The 27,004-nt window shown below is 36.7% G+C and overlaps 1 protein-coding gene across 1 annotated transcript; it reads right to left on the minus strand.

Annotated features, from left to right (window-relative positions):
• Window positions 1-24,844: 24,844 nt before the first annotated feature.
• On the minus strand, window positions 24,845-25,837 carry LOC134365492 (olfactory receptor 1N2). Its single transcript, XM_063081618.1, has one exon. It carries the CDS (start codon window positions 25,793-25,795, stop codon window positions 24,845-24,847), a length of 951 nt encoding a protein of 316 aa, XP_062937688.1. The 5' UTR covers window positions 25,796-25,837.
• Window positions 25,838-27,004: the final 1,167 nt, after the last annotated feature.

Below are 27,004 nucleotides of genomic sequence, written 5' to 3' on the forward strand. Positions count from 1 at the left end.
CCCGACCAGTCTTCTCTGAGTGGTCCTGTGCTGGTTGGGGGTAGATCAGCTGTCCTTGCTGTGCCCCTGTGTTCTCCCAGTGGGCCCATCTTCCCCACTGTCTGTGCTCCAAACACTTCCCATGGGACAGGCCCTGCACCAGTCCCTTGTGTTGACACACTAGCTTCTGAATGGCTCCATCTTTCAGCTGTTCTGGCTCCTTGCTCCTGCGTGGGTCCACGGGAACCCTATTCATGGTCTTGCTGTCATGGGGGCCACCAAGGTCCTCTTCTCCCCTGCTTCCTCCAAGTAACTCCATCTGAAGGGCACAGCTGAGGCTTCTGCCAGCTCCTGCTCCATGCACTCAACAGCTCCAGCATTAAAGCGGCCACAGCCTGAAACGCTCAGAGCAGTTTTTTCTTTCTCTCATCGTGGTCTCTCCCACCTTCATGAACTATGTAGGTCTCTCCTCCTCTTCCCCTGAGCTCCAGTGGCCCCAGCTTGGCTGATGTTATGATTTTATAGTTATAAATTAGTTGATTTGTGGGGAGAGTGATGCTGGAGACCCTCTATTCTGCCATCTTGACTGGAACCTGAAAATATTTTGAGTGAAAGATGTAGAAAAATGCTCATCCGATAACTTCTGTGCTTTATAAGAACACAGATCATTTGATAGTAAAATGATATGCCATGAAAATATTAAGCAAAAGCAAGTTGTTATAGCTAATATCAAAGTATATTTTAAGATGTTATTCCCCCTACTAATTAATCTATAGATTCGGTGAAAATATAATTAACCTCATATTCCTGGATTTTTAAAAATCCAGGCCACATTTAAAAAATAAAAATTATGTTTATTCAAGGTATACAACATGATGTTTCAATATACAGAAGTAGTGAAATGATTACTACAATCAAGAAAGTTAGCACATCCATCTTTATTTTAACTGAAGAGTTTGGTTCTTTCGTATTTTACTTGATTGTTGATATATTTATACGGTAATGTACTAACTTATTTTGTGTTTTCTCATTTTCTATGTTTCACTTATTTTCTATTTTCTCCTTTTGGATTGATCAAGTTTCCTCTCTTGGCAGGTTTGGCAGTTTTTATAAAAGAAGTCTTGTAATAGTTTACTTGGAAGTTTTATCATTCATATTTAACTTAAATTTTAAGGTTAGTCAATATCTTTATCCTCTTCATAAAAAATACAGAGATATTTGAATGCTTTAATTACAGTAAATCCCCTACTGACCCTCAATTTTATTTTGTTTTACAATAGTTGGTTCCATTTTTAATTTCCCAAATCAGACTTTATTCTAAGTGGTCAATAGAGTTGATATTTCTTTACATTTACTCACATGAACAGTAGTTTTTAAAAACCTCATTCCTTTTTGTTTCTCAATTCTTCCTTCTGGGATTATTTTCCCTCTACCATATCGTTTAGAAGAGACTGTTGATGGTAATCTCTCCTGTTATGCATTTCTGATAATATTGTTTTACTCTAGGTCTTACAAAAATTTTCATTTGCCAGAATAAGATCGATCATTTACATACAATTACTTTTCTCTCTGGCTACTTTTAGCTTTTAATGTATTTGGCTTTTTCATTTGCATTATAACATGTTTAGGTGTAAATTTCCCTTATATAAACCATTGGGACCATTTATTTCCTGAATCTGAAAACTGGTCCTTTTCTCCTCATCTTTATTTGAGTACAATTTACATACAATATAATTCAACAATTTTAAGGGTAATGAGTTTTGACAAACAATCACTCACATATTACCAGCTCAATCAAGATATAGAACAACTCCATCATTTCCTTAAGTTCCCTCATGCACCTTTGAGTCCTCTTTAGTGTTTTGTAGTTTTTACTGTACAATATGTTTATGTTGCACATATTTTATTAAATTTATCCTTACGTATCTTTTAGTTTTTAAACGGTCATAAATTGTATGTTAAAATTTTCTGGATTTTTTTTTTTTGGCTGTTTATTTATTTATTTTTATTTATTTATTTTTTAAATTTTATTTTGTCGATATACATTGTGGCTGATTATTGTTGCCCATCACCAAAACCTCCCTCCCTTCTCCCTCCCCCCCCACCAATGTCCCCTCTGTTTGCTTGTCATATCAACTTCAAGTAATTGTGGTTGTTATATCTTCTTCACCCCCCTCGGTTTTCTTTTTGTGTGTGTGTGTGTGAATTTATATATTAATTTTTAGCTCCCACCAATAAGTGAGAACATGTGGTATTTCTCTTTCTGTGCCTGACTTGTTTCACTTAATATAATTCTCTCAAGGCCCATCCATGTTGTTGCAAATGGCAGTATTTCATTCATTTTTATAGCTGAGTAGTATTCCATTGTGTAGATGTACCACATTTTCGGTATCCACTCATCTGATGATGGACATTTGGGCTGGTTCCAACTCTTGGCTATTGTAAAGAGTGCTGCAATGAACATTGGGGAACAGGTATACCTTCGACTTGATGATTTCCATTCCTCTGGGTCTATTCCCAGCAGTGGGATAGCTGGGTCATATGGTAGATCTATCTGCAATTGTTTGAGGAACCTCCATACCATTTTCCATAGAGGCTGCACCATTTTGCAGTCCCACCAACAATGTATGAGAGTTCCTTTTTCTCCACAACCTCGCCAGCATTTATCATTCAGAGTCTTTTGGATTTTAGCCGTCCTAACTGGGATGAGATGGTATCTCAGTGTGGTTTTGATTTGCATTTCCCAGATGCTGAGTGATTTTGAGCATTTTTTCATATGTCTGTTGGCCATTTGGATATCTTCCTTAGAGAAATGCCTACTTAGCTCTTTTGCCCATTTTTTAATTGGGTTGCTTATTTTTTTCTTGTAAAGTTGTTTGAGTTCCTTATATAGTCTGCATATTAATCCTTTGTCAGCTGTATATTTTGTAAATATTTTCTCCCACTCTGTTGGTTGTCTTTTAACTCTGTTAATTGTTTCTTTTGCTGTGCAGAAGCTTTTTAGTTTGATATAATCCCATTTGTTTATTTTTCCTTTGGCTGCCCATGCTTTGGGGGGTCGTATTCATGATGTCTGTGTGCAGTCCTATTTCCTGAAGTGTTTCTCCTATGTTTTCTTTAAGAAGTTTTATTGTTTCAGGGTGTATATTTAAATCCTTAATCCATTTTGAGTTGATTTTAGTATATGGTGAGAGGTATGGGTCTAGTTTCATTCTCCTGCATATAGATATCCAGTTATCCCAGCACCATTTGCTGAAGAGGCAGTCCCTTCCCCAGTGAATAGGCTTGGTGCCTTTGTCAAAGATCAGATGGCAGTAAGTGTGTGAGTTGATTTCTGGATTCTCTATTCTGTTCCATTGATCAGTGTGTCTGTTTTTATGCCAGTACCATGCTGTTTTGGTTATTATAGCTTTGTTGTATAGCTTAAAGTCGGGTAGTGTTATGCCTCCAGCTTTATTTTTTTTGCTCAGCATTGCTTTAGCTATGTGTGGTCTTTTATTGTTCCATATAAATGTCTGGATAGTTTTTTCCATTTCTGAGAAAAATGTCTTTGGAATTTTGATGGGGATTGCTTTGAATTTGTATATCACTTTGGGTAGTATGGACATTTTCACTGTGTTGATTCTTCCAATCCAGGAGCATGGGATATCTTTTCATCTTCTTGTATCCTCTCTAATTTTTCTCAGCAGTGGTTTGTAGTTCTCATTATAGAGATTTTTCACATCCTTGGTTAACTCATTTCCTAAGTATGTTATATTTTTGTGGCTATTGTAAATGGGCAGGCTTTCTTGATTTCTCGCTCTGCATGTTCACTACTGGAGAAAAGAAATGCAACTGAGTTTTGTGTGTTGATTTTGTATCCGACTACTGTGCTGAAATCATTTATGAACTCTGAAGAGTTTTTTTGTGGAGGCTTGAGGCTGTTCGATATATAGGATCATATCATCTGCAAACAGGGACAGTTTGACTTCATCTTTTCCAATCTGGATGCCCTTTATTTCCTTCTCTTCTCTGATTGCTCTGGCTAGTAATTCCAACACTATGTTGAATAGGAGTGGCGAGAGTGGGCATCCTTGTCTAGTTCCTGTTCTTAAAGGAAAAGCTTTCAGCTTTTCCCCATTCAGGATGATATTAGCAGTTGGTTTGTCATATATGGCTTTAAATATGTTGAGATACTTTCCATCTATACCTAACTTATAGAGGGTCTTTGTCATGAATGAGTGCTGAATTTTTTTTTTTTTAATTTTATTTTGTCGATATACATTGTGGCTGATTATTGCTCCCCATCACCATACCTCCTTCCCTTCTCCCTCCCCCCTCCCCCCCAACAATGTCCTTTCTGTTTGCTTGTCATATCAACTTCAAATAATTGTGGTTGTTATATCTTCTCTCCCCCCCCGTTTGTGTGTGTGTGTGTGTTTGTGTGTGTGTGTGTGTGTGAATTTATATATTAATTTTTAGCTCCCACCAATAAATGAGAACATGTGGTATTTCTCTTTCTGTGCCTCACTTGTTTCACTTAATATGATTCTCTCAAGGTCCATCCATGTTGTTGCAAATGGCAGTATTTCATTCGTTTTTATAGCTGAGTAGTATTCCATTGTGTAGATGTACCACATTTTCCGTATCCACTTATCCAATGATGGGCATTTGGGCTGGTTCCAACTCTTGGCTATTGTAAAGAGTGCTGCGCTAAACATTGGGAAACAGGTATACCTTCGACTTGATGATTTCCATTCCTCTGGGTATATACCCAACAGTGGGATAGCTGGGTCGTATGGTAGATCTATCTGCAATTGTTTGAGGAACCTCCATACCATTTTCCATAGAGGCTGCACCATTTTGCAGTCCCACCAGCAATGTATGAGAGTTCCTTTTTCTCCGCAGCCTCGCCAGCATTTATCGTTCATAGTCTTTTGGATTTTAGCCATCCTAACTGGGGTTAGATGGTATCTCAATGTGGTTTTGATTTGCATTTCCCGGATGCTGAGTGATGTTGAGCATTTTTTCATATGTCTGTTGGCCATTTGTATATCTTCCTTAGAGAAATGCCTACTTAGCTCTTTTGCCCATTTTTTAATCGGGTTGCTTGTTTTCTTCATGTACAGTTGTTTGAGTTCCTTATATATTCTGGATATTAATCCTTTGTCAGATATATATTTTGCAAATATTTTCTCCCACTCTGTTGGTTGTCTTTTAACTCTTTTAATTGTTTCTTTTGCTGTGCAGAAGCTTTTTAGTTTGATATAATCCCATTTGTTTATTTTTCCTTTGGTTGCCCGTGCTTTTGGGGTCGTATTCATGAAGTCTGTGCCCAGTCCTATTTCCTGAAGTGTTTCTCCTATGTTTTCTTTAAGAAGTTTTATTGTTTCAGGGTGTATATTTAAATCCTTAATCCATTTTGAGTTGATTTTAGTATACAGCGAGAGGTATGGATCTAGTTTCATTCTCCTGCATATGGATATCCAGTTATCCCAGCACCATTTGCTGAAGAGGCAGTCCCTTTGCCACTGAATAGGCTTGGTGCCTTTGTCAAAGATCAGCTGACAGTAAGTGTGTGGGTTGATTTCTGGATTCTCTATTCTATTCCATTGGTCAGTGTGTCTGTTTTTATGCCAGTACCATACTGTTTTGGTTATTATAGCTTTGTAGTATAGCTTAAAGTCAGGTAGTGTTATGCCTCCAGCTTTATGTTTTTTGCTCAGCATTGCTTTGGCTATGCGTGGTCTTTTATTGTTCCATATAAATGTCTGGATAGTTTTTTCCATTTCTGAGAAAAATGTCTTTGGAATTTTGATGGGGATTGCATTGAATTTGTAGATCACTTTGGGTAGTATGGACATTTTCACTATGTTGATTCTTCCAATCCAAGAGCATGGGATATCTTTCCATCTTCTTGTATCCTCTCTAATTTCTCTCAGCAGTGGTTTGTAGTTCTCATTATAGAGATTTTTCACCTCCTTGGTTAACTCAATTCCTAAGTATTTTATTTTTTTGGTGGCTATTGTAAATGGGCAGGCTTTCTTGACTTCTCTTTCTGCAAGTTCACTATTGGAGATAAGAAATGCTACTGATTTTTGTGTGTTGATTTTGTATCCTGCTACTGTGCTGAAATCATTTATCAATTCCAAGAGTTTTTTTGTAGAGGTTTTAGGCTGTTCGATATATAGGATCATGTCATCTGCAAACAGGGACAGTTTGACTTCATCTTTTCCAATCTGGATGCCCTTTATTTCCTTCTCTTCTCTGATTGCTCTGGCTAGTACTTCCAACACTATGTTGAATAAGAGTGGTGAGAGTGGGCATCCTTGTCTAGTTCCTGTTCTTAAAGGAAAAGCTTTCAGCTTTTCCCCATGCAGGATGATATTGGCTGTGGGTTTGGCATATATGGCTTTAATTATGTTGAGATACTTTCCCTCTATACCTAACTTATAGAGGGTCTTTGTCATGAATGAGTGCTGAACTTTATCAAATGCTTTTTCAGCATCTATAGAGATGATCATATGGTCCTTTTGTTTGAGTTTATTAATATGGTGTATAACATTTATTGATTTGCGTATGTTGAACCATCCTTGCATCCCTGGGATGAATCCCACTTGATCGTGATGAATAATTTTACGTATGTGTTGCTGTATTCTGTTTGCTAGTAATTTAGTGAGGATTTTTGCATCTATATTCATCAAGGATATCGGCCTGTAGTTTTCTTTTTTGGTTATATCTTTACCTGGTTTTGGTATCGGGATGATGTTTGCTTCATAGAATGAGTTAGGGAGATTTGCGTCCGTTTCAATCTTTTGGAATAGTTTGTAAAGAATCGGTGTCAATTCCTGTTTGAATGTTTGGTAAAATTCTGCTGTGAATCCATCTGGTCCTGGGCTTTTCTTTGTTGGGAGCCTTCTGATAACAGCTTCAATCTCCTTTATTGTTATTGGTCTGTTCAAATTTTGTACGTCTTCACGGTTCAGTTTTGGGAGCTTGTGTGTGTCCAGAAATTTATCCATTTCCTCCAGATTTTGAAATTTGTTGGCGTATAGTTGTTTATAGTAGTCTCGAAGGATTCCTTGTATTTCAGATGAATCAGTTGTAATATCGCCTTTTTCATTTCTAATTTTTGTTATTTGAGTCTTCTCTCTTCTTTTTTTTGTTAGCCATGCTAATGGTTTGTCAATTTTATTTATCTTCTCAAAAAACCAACTTTTTGATTCGTTGATCTTTTGAATTGTTTTTTGGTTTTCCATTTCATTCAGTTCTGCTCTGATCTTAATGATTTCTTTCCATCTGCTAACTTTAGGTTTGGATTGTTCTTGTTTTTCTAGTTCTTTAAGGTGAAGTGTTAGGTTGTTCACTTGCCATCTTTCCATTCTTCTGAAGTGAGCGTTTAATTGCAATAAATTTTCCCCTCAATACTGCTTTTGCAGTATCCCACAGGTTTTGGTATGATGTATCATTGTTTTCATTAGTTTCAATAAATTTTTTGATTTCCTGCTTGATTTCTTCTTGGACCCATATGTCATTAAGTAGAATGCTGTTTAATTTCCATGTGTTTGTATATTTTCCAGAGTTTCATTTGTTATTAATTTCTAGTTTTAATCCATAATGGTCTGAGAAGATACATGGGATAATTGCAATTTTTTTGAATTTATTGAGACTTGATTTGTGACCTAATATGTGATCTATCCTGGAGAATGATCCATGTGCTGATGAGAAGAATGAATATTCTGAGGTTGTTGGGTGGAATGTTCTGTAGATATCTGCCAATTCCAATTGGTCTAGAGTCTTGTTTAGATCTTGTGTTTCTCTACTGATTCTTTGCCTAGATGATCTGTCTAATATTGACAGTGGGGTGTTCAGGTCCCCTGCTATTATGGTATTAGTGTCTATTTCCTTCTTTAGGTCTAATAGAGTTTGTTTTATAAATCTGGCTGCTCCAACATTGGGTGCCTACATATTTATGATTGTTATGTCTTCTTGATGGATCAGTCCTTTTATCATTAAGTAGTGTCCCTCATTGTCTCTTTTTATGGTTTTTAGTTTAAAGTCTATTTTGTCAGATATAAGAATAGCTACTCCAGCTCGTTTTTCTTTTCTGTTTGCATGGTAAATCTTTTTCCATCCTTTCACTCTTAGTCTGTGTGAATCTTTATGGGTGAGGTGGGTCTCTTGTAGGCAGCATATAGTTGGGTCCTGCTTTTTGATCCAGTCAGCCAGTCTGTGCCTTTTAATTGGGGAATTTAAGCCTTTTACATTAAGAGTTGTTATTGAAAGGTGTTGATTTATTCCTAGCATTTTATTGGTTGTTTGGTTGTCTTAGGTGTCTTTTGTTCCTTGCTTTCTGATTTACTGTTTGTTTTCTGTGTTTGTTGGTTCCTTAGGTTGTAGATAGTGTTTTTGTTAGCTTGTTTTCTCTTCATGAATGCCATTTTTATTATACTAGCGGGTTTTGATTTTTCTTGTGTTTTTATGGCAGTGGTAGTTATTTTTCAGGAACCAAACCCAGTACTCCCTTGAGGATTTCTTGTAAGGGTGGTCTTGTGGTAGTGAACTCCCGCAGTTTTTGTTTGTCTGAGAAATATACTATTTGCCCCTCATTTCGGAAGGATAGCCTTGCAGGGTAGAGTATTCTTGGCTGGCAATCTTTGTCTTTTAGTATTTTGAAAATATCATCCCATTCCTTTCTAGCTTTTAGGGTTTGTGATGAAAAGTCTGATGTTAACCTGATTGGGGCTCCCTTATAGTTGATTTGACGCTTCTCTCTTGCAGCTTTTAAGATTCTCTCTTTATCTCTGAGTTTTGCCAATTTGACTATGACATGTCTTGGAGAAGGCCTTTTTGGGTTGAATACATTTGGAAATCGTTGAGCTTCCTGGATCTGAAGATCTGTGATTTTTCCTATAGCTGGGAAGTTTTCTGCCACTATTTTGTTGAATATGTTTTCAATGGAATCTCCATTTTCCTCCCCTTCTGGAATACCCATGACTCGGATATTTGAGCGCTTGAGGTTGTCTGATATCTCTCTCAGATTTTCTTCCATGTCCTTGATTCTTTTTTCTTTCTTTTTGTCTGCTTGTGTTATTTCAAACAGCCCATCTTCAAGTTCAGAGGTTCTCTCTTCAACTTCGACAAGCCTGCTGGTTAAACTCTCCGTTGTGTTTTTTATTTCGCTGAATAACTTCTTCAGTTCAGCAAGTTCTGCTACATTTTTTTTCAAGACATTGATTTCCTTGTACATTTCCTCTTTCAGATCCTGTATACTTTTCCTCATTTCATCATGATGTCTAGCTGAGTTTTCTTGTATCTCATTCAGTTTCCTTAGAATTATCACTCGAAATTCCTTGTCAGTCATTTCAAGGGCTTCTTGTTCTATAGGATCTAGAGTTTGAGATTTATTAACTTTTGGTGGTGTACTTTCTTGATTTTTTGTATTTCTGGTATCTTTTTTTTGGTGTTTATTCATTGTGGCCGGGGGTTTCACAGTTCACCGGTTTGAGACTAATGACTAACTAGGATGTTGCTGTGGTTGCCAATTTCGTATGGCTCCCTCCGTGACTGCTCAGTTGGCCTCTAGTGCCTTGTGTGTGTGGTTGCCTCGGGTCTTGGGATTCTCCGGGGATCCACCTTTCTGGTCAGCTTGGACTCTGCTGGGCTGGTGGATCACGTACCACAGGGTGTGTGATCTCTGTTGAGCTTTCACTTCCCGTGCAGGAATTCTCCCTGTTCCGTGCGCTCTGGCCCGGGCTGCTGGGATGCACCGTGGCACCGCAGAGCGTGTGGACTCTACAGAGCTTCTATTTCCCTTGCTGGACGTCTCTGTGCTCCGTTCACGTTGGGTCGGGCTGCCGGTTCGCGCGGCAGCAGTGTGGTCCCTGTGGAGTTCCTGCCTCCTCTGCTCGACATCTCCCTTCTCTGAGCACACTAGGTGGGGCTGGGGATGGAGCTGGGGGCCTGCGGTGAAGCCTAGCTGCTGGATCACGCATTGGCATCCCCACAGGGTGTGTGGTTTCTGCCGAGTGTCCGCCTCCCTAGCTGGATGTCTCCCCACTTTGTGCACACTGGGCTGGGCTGGGAATGGAGCCGGGTGGCGGCGGTGAAGCCTACCTGCTGGATCTCGCAGTGGGGGCCCCACAGGGTGTGTGTTTTCTGCTGAGTCTCTGCCTCCCTAGCTGGACGTCTCCCTGCTCTCTTCTCTCATAGTTTTTAATGAAAAGGTGGTCTTATTCTTTTCTTTGCTCCTCCATCTTTTCTACTTTGATGGCTTTTAATATTTTCTTTTTATGACTCATTTTCATAAACTTAATTTTCGTATACTTTAGAATGGTTTGTTTCTTTTGCTTGGACTTTTTTTTGCTCCCTGAATTTTCAATATTATTTTATTCATATAATAGGGAAAGTTTTTAATTATTATTTCTTCAAACAAATTTTCTGTACTCTCCTGTCCTTCTGGGCACAGATTGCCTCACAAGTCATGATGCTCAATTTTATTTTCAGTCTCCTCTCTTTGTATTTCATTTTGGATAGTGTTACGGGGTTGACTTTTGTCTCCTCCAAATTCATATGGTAAAGTCCTAACCCCTAGTACCGCAGAGTATGAACTTATTTGGAAACAGGGTCAATACAAACATAATTAGGTTAAGATGAGATCATCTGGAGTAGAGTTCAATACAACTGGTGTCCTGATAAAACGGGGAAATTTGGACACAGACACACACACAGGGAGAACACCACCATGTGAAAATAGTGGCAGAGATTGGGGTGATGCTTCTTCAAGCCAAGGAATGCCAAAAATTGCCATAAAACCACCAAAAGTTAGGTAAGAAGCATGGGAAAGAATCTTTCACAGTCTTCAGAGGAAATAACCCCTGTTGCCATCTTGATCTTGAACTTCCAGCCTCCAAAACTGTGAGAAGATAACTTTCTGTTTTATTAAGACACCCAACTTGTGGTGCTTTGTTATGATAGTCCTAGAAAACTAACACACATAGTTTCAATATGTCTTAAAGTTCACTAATCTTTTCTTTGGTGTTGTTTAATTTTCCTGTAAACTCATCCACTGTACTTTTCATTTTGCATATTGTCTTTTTTCCTAATTTTCAGAAATTCAATTTGTGTTTTTTATGTTGTACATTTTTCTTCTCAGGATATTATGTTGTTCTCTACCATGTTAAACATATATATTTACAAGACTCTTTTCATATTCTTATCTCCTAATTTTCTTCATCTTTTTCATTTCCACGTCTTTCTGTTAACTGATTTTTCTCTTGCTAATGAGTAATGCATACTTTGTGTGCCTGGTAATTTATATTAAATGCCAGACACTAAATTTTAGGTTTATAGATTTAAGGTTGCTTTTACTCCTTTAAATATTGTTGAGTTTTGTTCTTAAATGCAGTCTTTTTTAGGGGGATCTGCTTGATACTTTCAAGATTTACTTTTAAGTTTTGCTAAGAAATATCTGGAGCAACCTTTTGTCTAGGGATAATTTGACTCCACTTCTATGGAATACACTTTTGAAGACTCAGTCCAAGTCTTCTTTTCACTCTGGTTTCTGGGAGGACAAACAATTCCCAGTCTTCTATGAGCCCCAGTGAGCCTTTTCTAGTGATTCTTTCTTCTGCCTTAGGTAATTTAATCACACACGTGTTCAGATCTATACCCAATCAAAGACCCAACAAAAGCCCATCTGCAGATCCCTGTGTGATTTCCTTCTTTTTGTTATTGTTATATAAGGAGCCAAGAATTCTAACTTTCTTGGCTCCTTTGGTCTTCAAACTGTCTCCTTAACTTAGAGAGGTTGCTGGGATCTTTGGGGGCTTTTCTTTCTACTCTGCTTCTTTCTTCTCTTTGGACAGTATGGTTAGAAATCAAAAAGATCATCCATTTGTTTCCACTCTCAAGGAGATTGCTATTTTCATAGCCTTTTAAAAAATAGCAGCTTTATTGATGTAATTCACATACCATAAAATTCAGTGTAATTTCAGTATAAATTTGGTAAATTTTAGTAAATTTAATTCAGAGTGGTGAAATCTTCACCGCTATCTGGTTTTAAAACTTTTTCATAATCCAAAAAGAGACTTATGACCCATTACTAGTCAATCATTATTTTACCTTGCTCCCAGCCCCTAGAAGTCACCAGTCTACCTCCTCTCTTTATGAATTTGCCTATTCCAGACATTTCATATCAATGGAATCATATAATGTGGTCCTTTTTGATTGACTTCTTTCATTTTTGCTTAACATTTTCAAGGTCTATCAGTGTTGTAGCTATCCCATTCCATTTTACTGATGAAAAATATTCTGTTGTATGAATATACCAATTTTGTTTATCCCTTTATCACTTGATGAACATTTGAGTTATTTCCACTTTTTGGCTAATATTGTGAATGGTGCTGCTATGAACATTTATGTATAGTTTTTTGTCTGGACATGATTTATTTCTCTTGTATATATACCTAGGAATAAAATTGCTGGGTCATATGGCAAATCTATGCTTAACTTCTGAGGAATTACAAACTATTTTCCACCAGCAATGTTTGAGGGTTCTAATTTTGCCACATTCTCACCGATACTTTTATTGTATTTTTTCATTTTAGTCATTCCAGTAGGTGTAAAGTGATACTTCATTGTAGATTCGATTTGCATTTTTTTAATGACTCATGATGTTGAACATCTTTTTATGTGTTTATTGGTCATTCACATATTTTCTTCAGAAAATTTTCTGTTCTAATCCTTTGGCTATTTTTAATTGGGTTATTTGTTTTTATTTTTGAGATGTAAAATTTCTTTACAAATTCTAGATGCAAGTCATTTATCAAATATATGCTTTGAAAATAGTTTACTGAACTCTGTAAACTGTCTTTTCACTTCTGTGATAGTGTCCTTTAAAGTTCAAAAGTTTCTAATTTTATGAAGTCCAATTATGTACTTTTTGTCAGTTTTGCTTTTGTGTTGTATCTAAGAAATCACTGCCTATCCATCACAAAATCATGATAATTTATTCCTGTGTTTCCTAAGAATTTAATAGCTTCAACTCTTACATTTAGGTCTATGATCCCTTTCAGAATAATTTTTGTATTTGATGTGAGGCAGGGGTCCAACATTCTTCCTTTGCATGTGGATATCCAGTTGTCCCGGCACCATTTGTTGAATATACTATTCTTTTCCCATTGACTAGTCTTTGCACCCTTTTTGAAAAAAAACCATTGACCATAGATGTGTGGACTTATCTCTGGACTTTCAACTCTGTCATTACACCAGTATCACACTGTTTTGGTTACTGTTACTTTACAATAAGTTCTGAAACTGGGAAGTGTGAGTCTTACAACTTTGTTCTTTTTCAATATTTTTTTTTACTATTCTTGGTCTTTCACACTTGCATATTAGTCCTAAGATCAGCTTGTCAATTTCTGTGAAGTAGACAGCTGAGATTTTCATATGGACTGAGTTAAATCTGTATATCAATTTGGAGATTATTGCCGTCTAACAATACTATGTCTTCCAATCTGTGAATGTGGGATGTCATTCCTTTTATTTATATCTTTTAAAATTTCTTTTCAAAATACTTTATAGTTTTCTTATACTTTTAGGGTTGAATTCTTTCCTGTTTTATTATTTTTGGTGCTACTGTAAATGTAATTGTTTTTAAATTTTATTTTTCTATTGTACAGTGCTAGTGTATAGGAAAAATTTCATTGTTGTGTATTAATCTTGTTCTACAACCTTGCTTAATGGTTCTAGTAGTCCTTAAGTGGATTCTTTAGAATTCAATATGTATACACACACACATACATATGTATACATGTGATCATGTCATTTAACTACAGAGATAGTTTTACATATTATTTTCCATTCTGGATGCCTTTTATTAATTTATTTCCCTAATTGCACTGGCTAGAACCTTCATTATAATGTTGAACAGAAATTGCAAGTACTGACATCTTTATCTTCTTCCTGATCTTGGGGGGACAACATTCAATATTTAACCCTTAAATATAATGCTAGCTGTGTGTTTTTCAGATGCGCTTTATGAGGCTGAAACTATTTGTTTCTGTTCCTAGCTTTTTGAGTGTTTTTATTATGAAAGAATGTCAACTTTTGTCAAATGCTTTTCTGTATCAAGATAATCATGTTTATTTTATTCCTAATATGGTTCATTATATAGATTGATTTGCATATACTATAAATATATATTTTACTACCTAATACATTATGAATATATTTACTATAGCTGATTTAAAGTCTTTGATGAGTAATTCCAACATTTGGGCTTCCTCAGGGACAGTTTCTATCTTTCTGGCTGTTTTTGCCAGTTTTTTTGTTGCTTTTATCAGGAGCAAACTTCCTAAAGTCCTTACACCCCAATTCTGGGAATCTTACCTCTCTGTGCTACCTTTTTTCGAATGTCTAAAAACATTTATCCTATATGTTTTGTCTGGATTTCTAGATATTTAAATAAGGTCATATCTATTTGCTATTTCAAGGTGAAAGTTTTCTTGAACATTGGTTTTTTGCCTATTCTGGAGAACACTTACAAGTTTATACTTCAGATCTTGTTGCTATTCCCATTTGATGGATCTCTGATTATATCATGTTAAAATAATATAATAAAAATCAGAATCCCATTTTTTCATTGTTTTATTTTATTTATCTCGGGGCTTCAATTTGTGCAATTAAGCCCTGTTTTCCATTTAATTGATTCTCTCTTAAGCTGTGTCTAAATTGCTGGTGAACTTCCCCTTTGAGTTTTATTTTCATTTTCATTATTTTATTTTTATTCCTAGAGGTTTACTTTGTTCTTTTCTATATACTCTTGATTATTTTTTGATTATGGCTAGTAACTAACTTGACTTTCCAGATCTGCTTTTGCTGTTTGCTATTTCTGCTCACTCTTGCTCATTATGCCTTTTTCTCTCCTTTAACTGTTAAAAGTTGTTTGTGGTTTTTTTACAACTCATACATTTTGGAACTTTAGAAATTCTTGGAAGCCTGGGTTTAAACTCTTTTCCAGAAAGAATCTTTGTTGACTTTTGCCTGATTCTTGTTTGTTTGTTTGTTTATTTTCAAGTGAATGAATGATTTATAGTTTTGCTTCTTGGACATCTTTTCCCTCCCCATGACCTTGTAGACACATAACCAGCATGCACTCAGGGTAAGGAAAGCAATTGTACACACACATACCCTATAATTAAGAAGTGAGAACAGACATTGCAAATTTATCATTTTGGAAGAACATACTGAACAGGGCAATATTTTTTTTTTTTTTTTTTTTCGTTTTAAGAGCCACTTTATTTTAGGTGCCATTAAGAAATCAAAGAAAATGCTTCTAAGTGAACTATAACCCAATGCTTTCTCATGAATTATGTTTTTAGATTTTATACTTATTGAAAGAGCTAATTTATTCTGATATTTTTATAATACATCACTCATAATATAAAGCAAAATAAATATTCAAATAGCCATAAAACCACTTCACATTCATGTCTACCTTTTCTGAATCACTTTTTGACCCAGGATCTTTGAATTCTGTATTTTTTTCATAGACTATTGTCCTTTCTACCAGCCAGAGGGTTGGTGATGCGGCATTTTACCCCTTGCCTTAGTTATTTTTAAAGAGCTTTATTGAAATATAATTTACATACTCTACAAGTCACCCATTTAGAGTGTACAATTTAATAGTTTTTTAACACATTGACAGAGTTGTGTAACTATCACCAGTCAGTTTTAGGACATTTTCAACACCCACAAAGTAAACCCCATATTCATTCGTTGCCATTCATTATTTTCCCCCTATCTTCGCAACCCCATGCAGTCACTAATCTACTTTCTGTCTCTATGCATTTGTCTATTCTGAACATTTCACACAAATAAAATTGTACCATTTATTGTCTTTTGTGACTTGCTTCTTCCACTTAATTGTCAAGGTTCATCCCTTTTGTGGCATGTATCATCAGTACGTCATTCCTTCATGTTGCTGGACTTCTTAACAGAAGACTCTGTTATTGTCTCTGGGATTTTCCTTTATGGTTTTTTTTTTTTTTTTTTTTGCCTTTTTTTGTGACCGGCACTCAGCCAGTGAGTGCACCTGCCATTCCTATATAGGATCCGAACCCGCGGCGGGAGCGTCACCGCGCTCCCAGCGCCGCACTCTCCCAAGTGCGCCACGGGCTCGGGAACAGGGCAATATTAATCCAGAGTTAATCCCATTGAAACATTCTTATTTTTTAAAAAAAGTTTAAAAGAAAGTATTCACCTAAGGGTCTATAAATCAAAAACATATTTTCAAAATTGATGTTTGTTTTTCTTGCTAAATATTAGAAACCAACAACATCTATCTATGTCATTTGTAATATCAGATTTTATAATATTTTAAATGCATTAAACATTTCAGTTTCTCAGGAGAGAACTGTGCCTTGTGTGTTGAGAAGTATGTTATAGTAAATGCATTGTATCCCATCAGGAGACTCAGAAGTAAGATAACAGAAAAATGCATAAGTAGAATGGCCACAAGTGGATTGATCATCTTCACTACTAAATTAAACATAGAAATCTACTGAATGCTTTACTCAAAGTGGAATATGAAAGAAACTATTTAAATCATTATGTGTATGCAATAAGTGTATGCATGTGTTTTATTTTTTGTTATTGAGCCATAATTGAGTATACATATTTGTGGGGTATGTAGTTGACTATCAATACTTCTGTACAATCTGTGATGTTCAAATCAGCATAATTAGCATATTAAACTAAATTCTTCGTTCATGATTTTTAAACCATGGATGTTAGTTTGAGTTTGAACTTCAGTCTTGCTTAGATGTTGAAGCTTTTCTGAAGTTTTTAAAAATATACTTAAGTCAACAAACCAGAAAGAGAAATTTGTTTGCTATCTTCCAACATGAATTGGATATTTTTAGTGAATCCTCACACCGTGGAGCTTAGTCCTGCAGTATTACTCACTTTAGGTGACGCTCTCCAATATCATTATTCCCTCCCCATGCATTGAAGGCATGCTCTTTCTCGTTTCTTGTGAAGCCTCTAAAAATGAAGCTCTGTCTTTCAAGAGACTGGCACACACTCACCTCTATGAATTCACACTTTTATGATGTTTCTGGCCTTCAGGATAGGATTTTTCTTATTTTTCTTACATATGCATATATGAGTTTGGAAGTGGAAATGTGTTCTATGCATTTAGTTTGCCTAATTTGTAAAAACAGAAGTCCTAGAAAGATTTTGAACATTTTTTGTGGAAGTCGAGGTATAATGGCTACCTTTTCACGTAATCATAAGTGTTTTAACTTACAGTCAATCTAATATCTGTCACTAATATTAAAGGCATGCCATATATAAACCATTATAATTATACTCAATATTCAATCAAATTTTTTTTGGAACTGGCATTAGAGACACTGAATATTGCTCAATTTTATAAATAAAAACCTGTTGCTCACTTTAAGAACTTATTTTAAGTAGTTATGTTATGCTGTGTTGTCATCACTTAAAAGAAAGGAAAACATCACTATAATAGTTATTTGGGATACTTTATCAGTTTTATTGAGATACTAGTCTACAAAAAAGCACATTTTTAACAAGCCAAGAACAAAACAAAAACAAAAACAACAGCACACACACAAAAACCCTGACACCAGCACACTCGTCTCACAATTTTAATCCCCTCTTAATACAAAATAACAATCATTCCCTTATTAGTGGGGGATATGGTTGGGGTTATTATCAGTGGACTTAGAGTAAATTAGCTTGGCCATTGAAACTTTTTCCACTTTCAGCAGTAAAGCCATCTGATCTCGGGATTTTCTTTGTTGGGAGACTGCTGATTACTTTAATCTCATTGCTTGTTATTGGTTTGGTCAGGTTTTCTATGTCTTCTTGCTTCAGCCTTGGTAATTTGTATGTGTCCAGAAATTTATCCATTTCCTCCAGGTTTTCAAATTTGTTTGCATATAGTTGTTTAGAATAATATCTAATGATTCTTTGTATTTCTGTGGTATCAGTTGTAATGACTCTTCTTTAATTTCTGATTTTTGTTATTTGGGTCTTTTCTCTTCTTTTTTTAGTAAATCTTACTAGTGGTTTGTCTATTTTGTTTATCTTCTCAAAAAACCAACTTTTCATTTTATTGCTCTTTAGCTGTTTTTTGGGTCTGTGTTTCATTTAGTTCTGTTCTGATCTTAATTATTTGCTTCCATCTACTAATTTGGGGGTTGGATTGTTCTTGTTTTTCTAGTTCTTTGAGGTGTAGCATTAGGTTGTTCATTTGAAAACTTTTTCTTTTGATGTAAGCATTTGTTGCAATAAACTTCCTTCTTAGAACTGCTTTTGCTGTATCCCACAGGTTTTTGTGTGATGTGTCTTTATTTTCTTTAGTGTCAAGGAATTTTTTGATTTCCTGTTTAATTTCTTCTTGGACCCGTGCTTCATTCAGGAGCATGTTATTTAATTTCCATGTGTTTGTGTAGTTTCCAGAGTTTCATTTGTTATTGATTTCTAGTTTTAATCTATTTTGGTCTGGAAAGATACTTGAAATTATTTCCAATTTAAAAAATTTGCTGAGACTTGATTTGTGACCTAATGTGTGGTCTACCTTGGAGAACGTTCCATGTGCTGATGAGAATAATGTATATTCTGTAGTTGTTGAATGCAATATTCTGTAGATATCTGCCAAGTCCAATCAGTCTAAAGTGTAGTTTAAATCCTGTGTTTTTCTGTTGATTTGTTGCCTAGATGATCTTTCCAGTGTTGAAAGAGGTGTGTTCAGTTCCCCAACTATTATCATATTGGGGTCTGTCTCTTTCTTTAGGTCTAATAGTGTTTGCATTATACATCTGGATGCTCCAGGGTGGGGTGCGTATATATTTATGATTGTTATATCTTCTTACTGGATAGATCCTTTTATCTTTATATAATGGCATTCTTTGTCTCTTTTTATGGTTTTTTGGTTTAAAGTCTATTTTATCTGATATAAGAATAACTACCCCTGTTTGTTTTTAGTTTCCATTTGCGTGGTATATGTTTTTCCATCCCTTCAGTATTAGTCTTTGTGTGTCTTTCTGAGTGAGATGAATCTCTTGAAGACAGCATATTTTGGGTCCAACTTTTTAATCCAATCAGTCAGTCTGTGTCTTGTCAATGGGGAATTTCATCCATTTACATTTAGGGTTATTGTCAAGAGGTACTGTCAGACTTCTGTCATTTGCTTGCTTCCCTACTGCTGAGTATATACCCAAAGGAATGTAAATCATCATGTCAAAGGGATAAATGCACTCCCATGTTTATTACAGCTCTATTTACAGTAGGCAAGAGTTGGAATCAAACTAAATATCCATGAACAGATGACTGGATAAAGAAATGTGGTATATATACTCAGTGGAATACTACTTTCCCATAAAAAAATGAAACTCTGCCATTCATAGCAGTATGAATGAACTTAGAGAAAATTATGTTAAGTGAAATAAGCTAGGCACAGAAAGAGAAATACTGCATGTCCTCATTCATAAGTGGGAGGTGAAATGAAAAAAATAAAGAAAAGAAAAGAAAAGAAAGAAAGAAAGAAAGAAAGAAACAATCAATCCTAATAATACATTGAAATTTCAAAAAAAGAGAGAGAGAACAGAACTTTGTTTATTAGAGTTTGGAAAGGGGGAAGTGGAGGACGATTAGTGAGACATTAGTTAAGCATCACAAGATTGATTATGTTCTATAAGCATGAGTATACTAATTATGCTGATTTGATCACCGCATATTCTATACATGTATTGATATTCAATTCTGTACCCCACAAGTATATATAATCAATTACATTTCAAGTAAAGGAGCCATCAAAACATTAAAAAATAGATAAAAATAAAGACAAGAAACTTTTGCCATTTTCCTGGAGTCCCTTTCCCATATCATCCTTGTGTGCTCTTGGTGTTTTATAATCTTTGGGATCAATTCAGTCTGGCCCTAAAACATCCAAACTATACTAAATATCTTAGCACTGGTGTTCCTCTGCTTTGACTATATGAAAACTTAAATTATTATAGACCAGACATATCAGCTAAGTGAAAGAGTAATGTTATTATTCGATGATTTTATTTGTAAATATTTGAGAAATGATCAGTTGGCACTGTTCATTCATTCTGACCTCTATTCTAATGTGCCTTTCTGTACTTCAAAGGCTGGTAAGAAAAAAGAATACATTTCCCAGGCTCCTTTGCAGTGGTGTCCTCAAAGGAAAATTGATAAGGTGCACCATGTGAAATTTAGAATGTTGAAATGAGGTGGAGGGCATTCTATGGTTTTGCATATTCTACTGTTAGAAGTATTCATGGAGTATTTGTTTCTTCAGCAACAGACCTTAGTGTCCAGGCACTAAGTACAGAGGTGCTGTTGAGGCAGTTGCAATGGGAGTGGCAGCTGGAGCCCACTTTTCTGTGATCAATGATCAGGTTAGTGGGAGTCAAGAGGTAGTTTTGATGCTAATTCCTGATAGTCGGTTTGCAGCTGAACTGATAAACTCTTGAATTCAATAGTTCAAAATCCAACCTTCTGATTTCTTTCCTTGCTGATTGGGTGGAAGTATTCCAGGTAGGTCAGATGATTATTGCTCTTAAGGTTATTCCTGGAGATTCATCCTAGAGCCTGTGATTCTATAACACTTACAATGATTTGTAAGCACCCAGTTCTCTGAATTAACTTCATTTCTGCTTAAAACACCAATGGCAATGTCTTGCTCCCTTCATAAACCTTCCTTAATACAATAGATAATGAAATGTAGGCTTAATCCTGGAATAGTGATGACACTAGACCCCTTATGCTCATATGTAATGGACAAAAGACTCCTTCAGCTGCAAATGTAAACATCACAACTAATATCTAATAAAGAGAGAAGAATTACTCTTATTTATGAGATACTTAATTTTCTCTAAGAAGTGCTCTACCTGTCTCCCTTGTAGCAGAACATTTAAGAACCTCACCCAGCAACCGTTTGTTGACAACATCAAGTTTTCTTGCTGTCCTTTTCCCCAGTAGAAGGAAATTACTTCAGTTCTCTCTTAAAGAAGAGGGAGAGTGACTTTATCTCCAGAGCCATCTCAAGATAATTAAAGAAAAGGTATTGCCTGAACAAATTATAAAATTTAAAAACATATTCAAATTTATGATTATCAAAGTAATATTTTATTGTACAAAATGTGAAAACAAACATCATGTTTAATTCCATTATCGTGGAATAGCCACAAATATTTTGTTGTATTTTATTCCAGTATTTTTAGCCACATATTATTTACTATTAAGATTATTCTGTGTTAAAAATATGTTGTCAAATAATTGTAAAGCTTACACAATAGCCCATCGTATCAATGTAGAATAACTTAATCAGTCAAGCCCCATTGACTAAAATTTGGGTGGTTTCTGTTTCTTTTATGGGCAATATCATTATATATATATTCTTGGCAATATTTTTTGCTGTTTACTAGATCAGACCTTTGGAAGTGAGAGCGTACAAATATTTTTAGTGCTCAAAATATATATTGCCAATTTATTTCCTGGAAGGTCTTGCCAATTTATATTCCCTTTACCAGCAGCATTTGAGAGTATCTCTCTTACCTGCCTGTATACAGCATCAATTGTCATTAAAAAACCCAACTACACATCAAAGTTACTTCCAGTTTCTGGCCCAGCATGTAAAAAGCTTGAGGGTTGTTCCTGCTCCATAACAAGTAAAACACTGACTAAACTTAAAAAAACTGTAATTGATGAATTACTGGAGACTCAGTGTAGACAAAGAATTCAATTCTCCATGGGGGCTCAGTAATACTACTTAACACTAACAGCTCACCGATAGGTAGGCTGTCTAACTGTTTGCATTCATGAAAGCATGACAGACCTAACTAAAATTTTTCCAATATATTTATTGGAAAAAAATCCACATATAGGTGGATCCTGCAGTTCAAATCCATATCATTCAAGGGTTTTCCGTACACAGATAGGGAAAGAAAAAATAAAAACTATCTTTGTTTGCAGATGACTTGATCTATGAAGAAAATCCAAAAGAACTGACATAAAAGTCTTCTGGAACTGGAACGTGGTTATGGCAAGATGTCAGGACACAAGATTAATATACAAACGTTAATTGCTTTCTTACATACAAAGGATGATCAAGTGGAATTTGAAATCAAAAACACATTATTATTTATTCTAGTACCCCTCAAAAATGAAAGACTTAAGTATAAATTTAACAAAATACATACAACAACTGTATGATGAGAACTGCAAAATTCTGATGAAAGAAATCAAAGAAGAACTAAATAAATGGAGAGATTTCCATGTTCATGGATAGGAAAACTCAATGTGGTTGCAGTGTCAGGTCTTCCCAATTTGATCTATAGATTCAATGTAACCCCAATCAAAATCCCAACAAGTTATTTTGTGGATATCGCCAGACTGATTCTAAAGTTCATATGAAGAGGAAAAAGAGTCAGAATAGCTCACGTGATACAGAAGGAGAGAGCAAAGTCACAGGACTGACACTTCCAGACTTCAAGACTTCCTATAAAACTACAATAATTAAGACAGTGTGATATTGATGAAAGAATAGACAAATAGGGCAATGTAACAGAATTCTCACAGATCCACATAAATATAGTTGCTGATCTTTGACCATACAATGGAGAAAAGGTAGTCTCTTCAACAAATGGTGCTGGAATCACTAGACATCCACATAAAAAAATGAATCTAGACACAAACCTTATACCTTTCATTGAATATTTCATGCAATGGAATATTATTCAGCCCTAAAAAGAAATGAGATACCAAGGTGTGAAAAGACATGGAGAAACGTTAAATGCATATTACTAAGTGAAAGAAGCCAGTCTGAAAAGGCTACATATGATATGATTTCAACTATACGACATTAGGGAAAAGGCAAAACTATGGAGACAGGAAAAACATTAGTGGTTGTGAAGTGTTAGGGGGGAGAGGGATAAGTAGGCAGAGCATAGAGAATTTTTAGGACAGTGAAACTATTTTGTATAATGTGATAATGGTGGATATGTATCATTATACATTTGCCAAAACCCATGCAATGTACAACACCAGAGATGAATCCTAATGTAAACTATGGGTTTGAGTGATAGTGATTTGTTAATGGAAGTTAATCGATTGTAACAATTGTACCACTCTGGTGGGAGATGTTGATAGTGGGGGAGGTTGTGCATGTGTGTGTGAGAGGGTATATGGGAACTTTCTGTACTTTCCACTTAGTTTTGCTGTAAATCTAAAACTGCTGTAAAAAAAAAAAATTAAGTCTATTGCAAAAAAAGGAAAAAAGATTGTAGCATCAATTCCTCTCTGAGTTTTCAGTCTGCTGGCCTGCCCTGCAAATTTCAGACTTGCCACCTCCCACAATTGCATGAGCCAATTCCTTGAAATGAATAGTTTTGTCCATAAATAGACTGTAAATGGCATGGTGTACTTGGGTGACTGGAGGGCAGAGGTGGAGATATTAGAGGTAAGAAATTAATTCTAAAAAAGAGAGATATTACTCAGAGACACAAAACTTGCTTTTTCTGACCTTTGCTTTGGTACTAGAAATTGCAGTAGTAGATTGCTGTGGTCAGGGCCAAAAAACCTAGTATAAGGCCAGGATGGTCTAGTCTGGTTTCCCTAGTTGTCTCATTATACCTATTTCTTCCATTCAAGAAGGGACAGAGGGGAAAGGAAGACAGGCCAATAGCAATGGAAGCAGGTGCCTGATCTTCATCCTTTAAAAATAAGATCTACTGTTCAACACCAAAAGTCCTACTCTTTAAAGCTTGGCCCAGGATGAACCTAATCTTGAGGCTTAAGAGATCTGTTTAGGTGTTTCTTTATCTCTTTGGGGTGCCTTGTGAATCATTGGAACATTTTTTGTGCCAAACCCCAAATATTATTTTCTGGTTTAAAAAATATCTACATGTTTCAAAACACATAGATATAAAGAAGAAAATAATAACTTGTAATTCCACTGCAAAAAGATAACCGTTGTGAAGATTTGTGACTTCTTATAACACCAGTTACCACCAAACTGCTTTTCATCAAATTATTGCCCTAAAAATTTTCAGCACACTTGATTTATCATTTTGTATTTTAGGAAATACTTTATTAAAGAACCCAGAGAATTAATCGTGTACTGAGTACAAAATTGGCACGTAGGAGGCACACAACAGGTATTGACTCCTCTTCACTTATCCATTATGATAACAAAAGGGTGATTTTAAGTTAAAGAAATGAAATAGTAAGGAAATGCCATAAAATATACCTTAATTTAATTCTTTGTCTCCTATTATTATCATTCAATATTAGCCTTATCTATGCTCTCTGACCTTCCTGGTCATGATCCCCATAATGTTGTAAAGTAGAGAGAAAAAGTGTATTGTTACCAAACTTACCTGCCTTGGGCAAATCATTTAACACAATTCTGCCTCAAAGAACTGATGTGAGGAACACTGAGGAGCATTGTGGTTGCTCAACAAATGTCCGTATTCTTATCCCTTTCCCTTATGCCTGTGCCTGCCTCACTGGCGTAGAATTGCTCAGCTCCAGAGCTGGACACCATATGGCTTTTCTCACTACGCCCAGTGAACTGGTTTTAGAGGGGAGGTGAGGGGATGGTGTTCTGCTGTTTGTGATGGTTGCCTCACTGGGATCCGAAGAGAGGCTGAGGCAGAATCCCTCACTCCACAGCTTAATAAAGGAGTGAAATGCCATTTTTGTTACATCCCTACCTCTGAGTCAACTGATAACCTTCCCTTAAAATCAATCATCAATCTGTGAGTGGTAGAACACTGTAGTGATGAAGGGCAGGTATTGATCAGGGCACCAGGATCAGGCATCACAGTCACAGTGAGAAGAATATTTTCCCACTGCCAAAAAGTTGACCCAAAGCCTCCTTCATGTCTCTGTTCCTCAGGCTATAGATGAATGGGTTTAGCATGGGAATAATCACCATGTAGAGAATGGCAGCCCTACTTTCCCTCTCTGCAGAATGGATTGATGGGGGCAGTAAATACACACCCATCAGAGACCCATAGAAGAGCAGAACCACTGTGAGGTGAGAACCACAGGTGGAGAAGGTCTTCCATCGCCCTCCGGGGGATGAGATGCCAAACACAGCCCAGGAAATGCAGAGATAGGAGAAGACGATCAGCATGAGGGGAACGGTGAGGAACATCAAGCCCATGGCAATGATCATCAGCTCATTAATGTGGGTATCTGAGCAGGCAAGCTTCAGCAGAGCAGTGGGATCACAGTAGAAGTGGGGGATGGCCTTCTGGGCACAGAAAGCCACACGGGTCAGCAGCAGTGTATGCATCAGGGCAGGACAGTTGGTGAGCACCCAGCACGTAGCCAGCATTAGTGCACAGAGTTGGGGACTCATAGCTGTGCTGTAATGGAGGGGCTGGCAGATGGCCACGTAGCGGTCATATGCCATCACAGCCAGGAGGCAGTTGTCAAGGCCACCAAACATAAGGAGGAAATATAGCTGTGTAAGGCAACCAGAATAGGAGATGGTCTGACTCTGGGTATAAATGTTGGTCAGCATTTTGGGGACTGAGGCAGAAGTGAAACAGATATCAGTTAATGATAGGTTGGCTAGAAAGAAGTACATGGGAGTGTGGAGGTGTGGGTGAGAGATGATGGCCAAGATGATGAGCAAGTTTCCCACCATGGTGACCAGGTACATGCCCAAGAAGATGCCAAACAGGAGAGGCTGCTGCTCTGGCTCAGAGAGTCCTAGGAGGAGGAAGTCTGAAACAGCAGTTTGGTTCACTTTGCTTGGTTTTCTCATCCCCTGCAGCTCTTGTTATCTGTACAGATAAAACCCTTTCATGTGTCAGTATTTAATTATTAGATAAATTTACAAATATTATCTGTGTGACCAGAATTGTGCTGGGCGGAAAGAAAGGTGAATAAGTGGTAATTGCCAATGAGAATCTCTGGATATCATTGTGGATGCAAGAAAATACCCACGAGATGTTTAGAGAACAGTTAAGACAAGATCCAATCAAGTATAAATTGCATCTTTTATGCAAGAACAGGGTCCAGAGAAGAGAGATCAGTTTGGCCAGAGAAGTTTGCATAGGCTATTGGGAGCAGATGAGAATTTAGCGTGGCCTTGATGGCAAGATTAGAAAAGTCATTTATGATTGTCAGTTGGAAAGGAGATGTGTGGTCTCCATCACTACCCTTCCCCATCCCCCAACACACACATGTACACACACACACACACACACACACACACACACACACAGTATAGCCGTCTGTGTGGGGGCTGAAAATGACTTTGAAGGACAAGATGGCCTCTTCTCCACTTGCTTCATGATCCCCACAATTCGACCTCACCCATAAGACCTGTCCTGTACTCTTCTCTAACTAAGAGCATAGGATATGTGGGCAGAGGGCAGTGAGTGTCTGTGGAGTTCCACTCTCCCACCCACTGTTAGCACGTCCCCTCTGCAAATAGGACAGGGGGCCAGCCTCTCCCATGTACCACTCTCTCTCCTTTATCTCTGTCCTCTTCCCTTCTGGCTCCTCTGCACTTGAATCTGCTCTGGGAACTAATATTTTAATCCCCCTGTGTCTTCACCCCTACACTTGTTCCACATCTCACTGATATTTACTTTTTATCAGAGAGGGGAAAGGTTAAAGGCATCAGATTCTGCTTGGAAATAGCCACTCTGTTAGTCTGTTCTAGGATTCAGAGCAAGAGCAAGCTGGCATAAGGAAGCCATCTCATATCGGCCTTGGTGAAGCTATGACCTTAGAAGCTCTTTTAAATATTTCAGTCCTCCATTTGTTTTTCGGTTCATAGAGAGGCATCTGACCTCAGGCAGAGACTCAACTCACCTACTTAGAAATTTTTGCCTGGTATTTGGGCTGGGAAGAGAGGTGGATTTTTTTGTTTTCTGTTTTTTGGGTGTGTGCGTGTGCGTGTGCGTGTGCGTGTCCTACCCTTTCCAGATCCTCACCTGTCAGGGTGTAGATCAGTTTCAGGCAT

Source organism: Cynocephalus volans, chromosome 17, assembly GCF_027409185.1.
Source record: "Cynocephalus volans isolate mCynVol1 chromosome 17, mCynVol1.pri, whole genome shotgun sequence".
NCBI classification, from domain to species: Eukaryota; Metazoa; Chordata; class Mammalia; order Dermoptera; family Cynocephalidae; genus Cynocephalus; species Cynocephalus volans.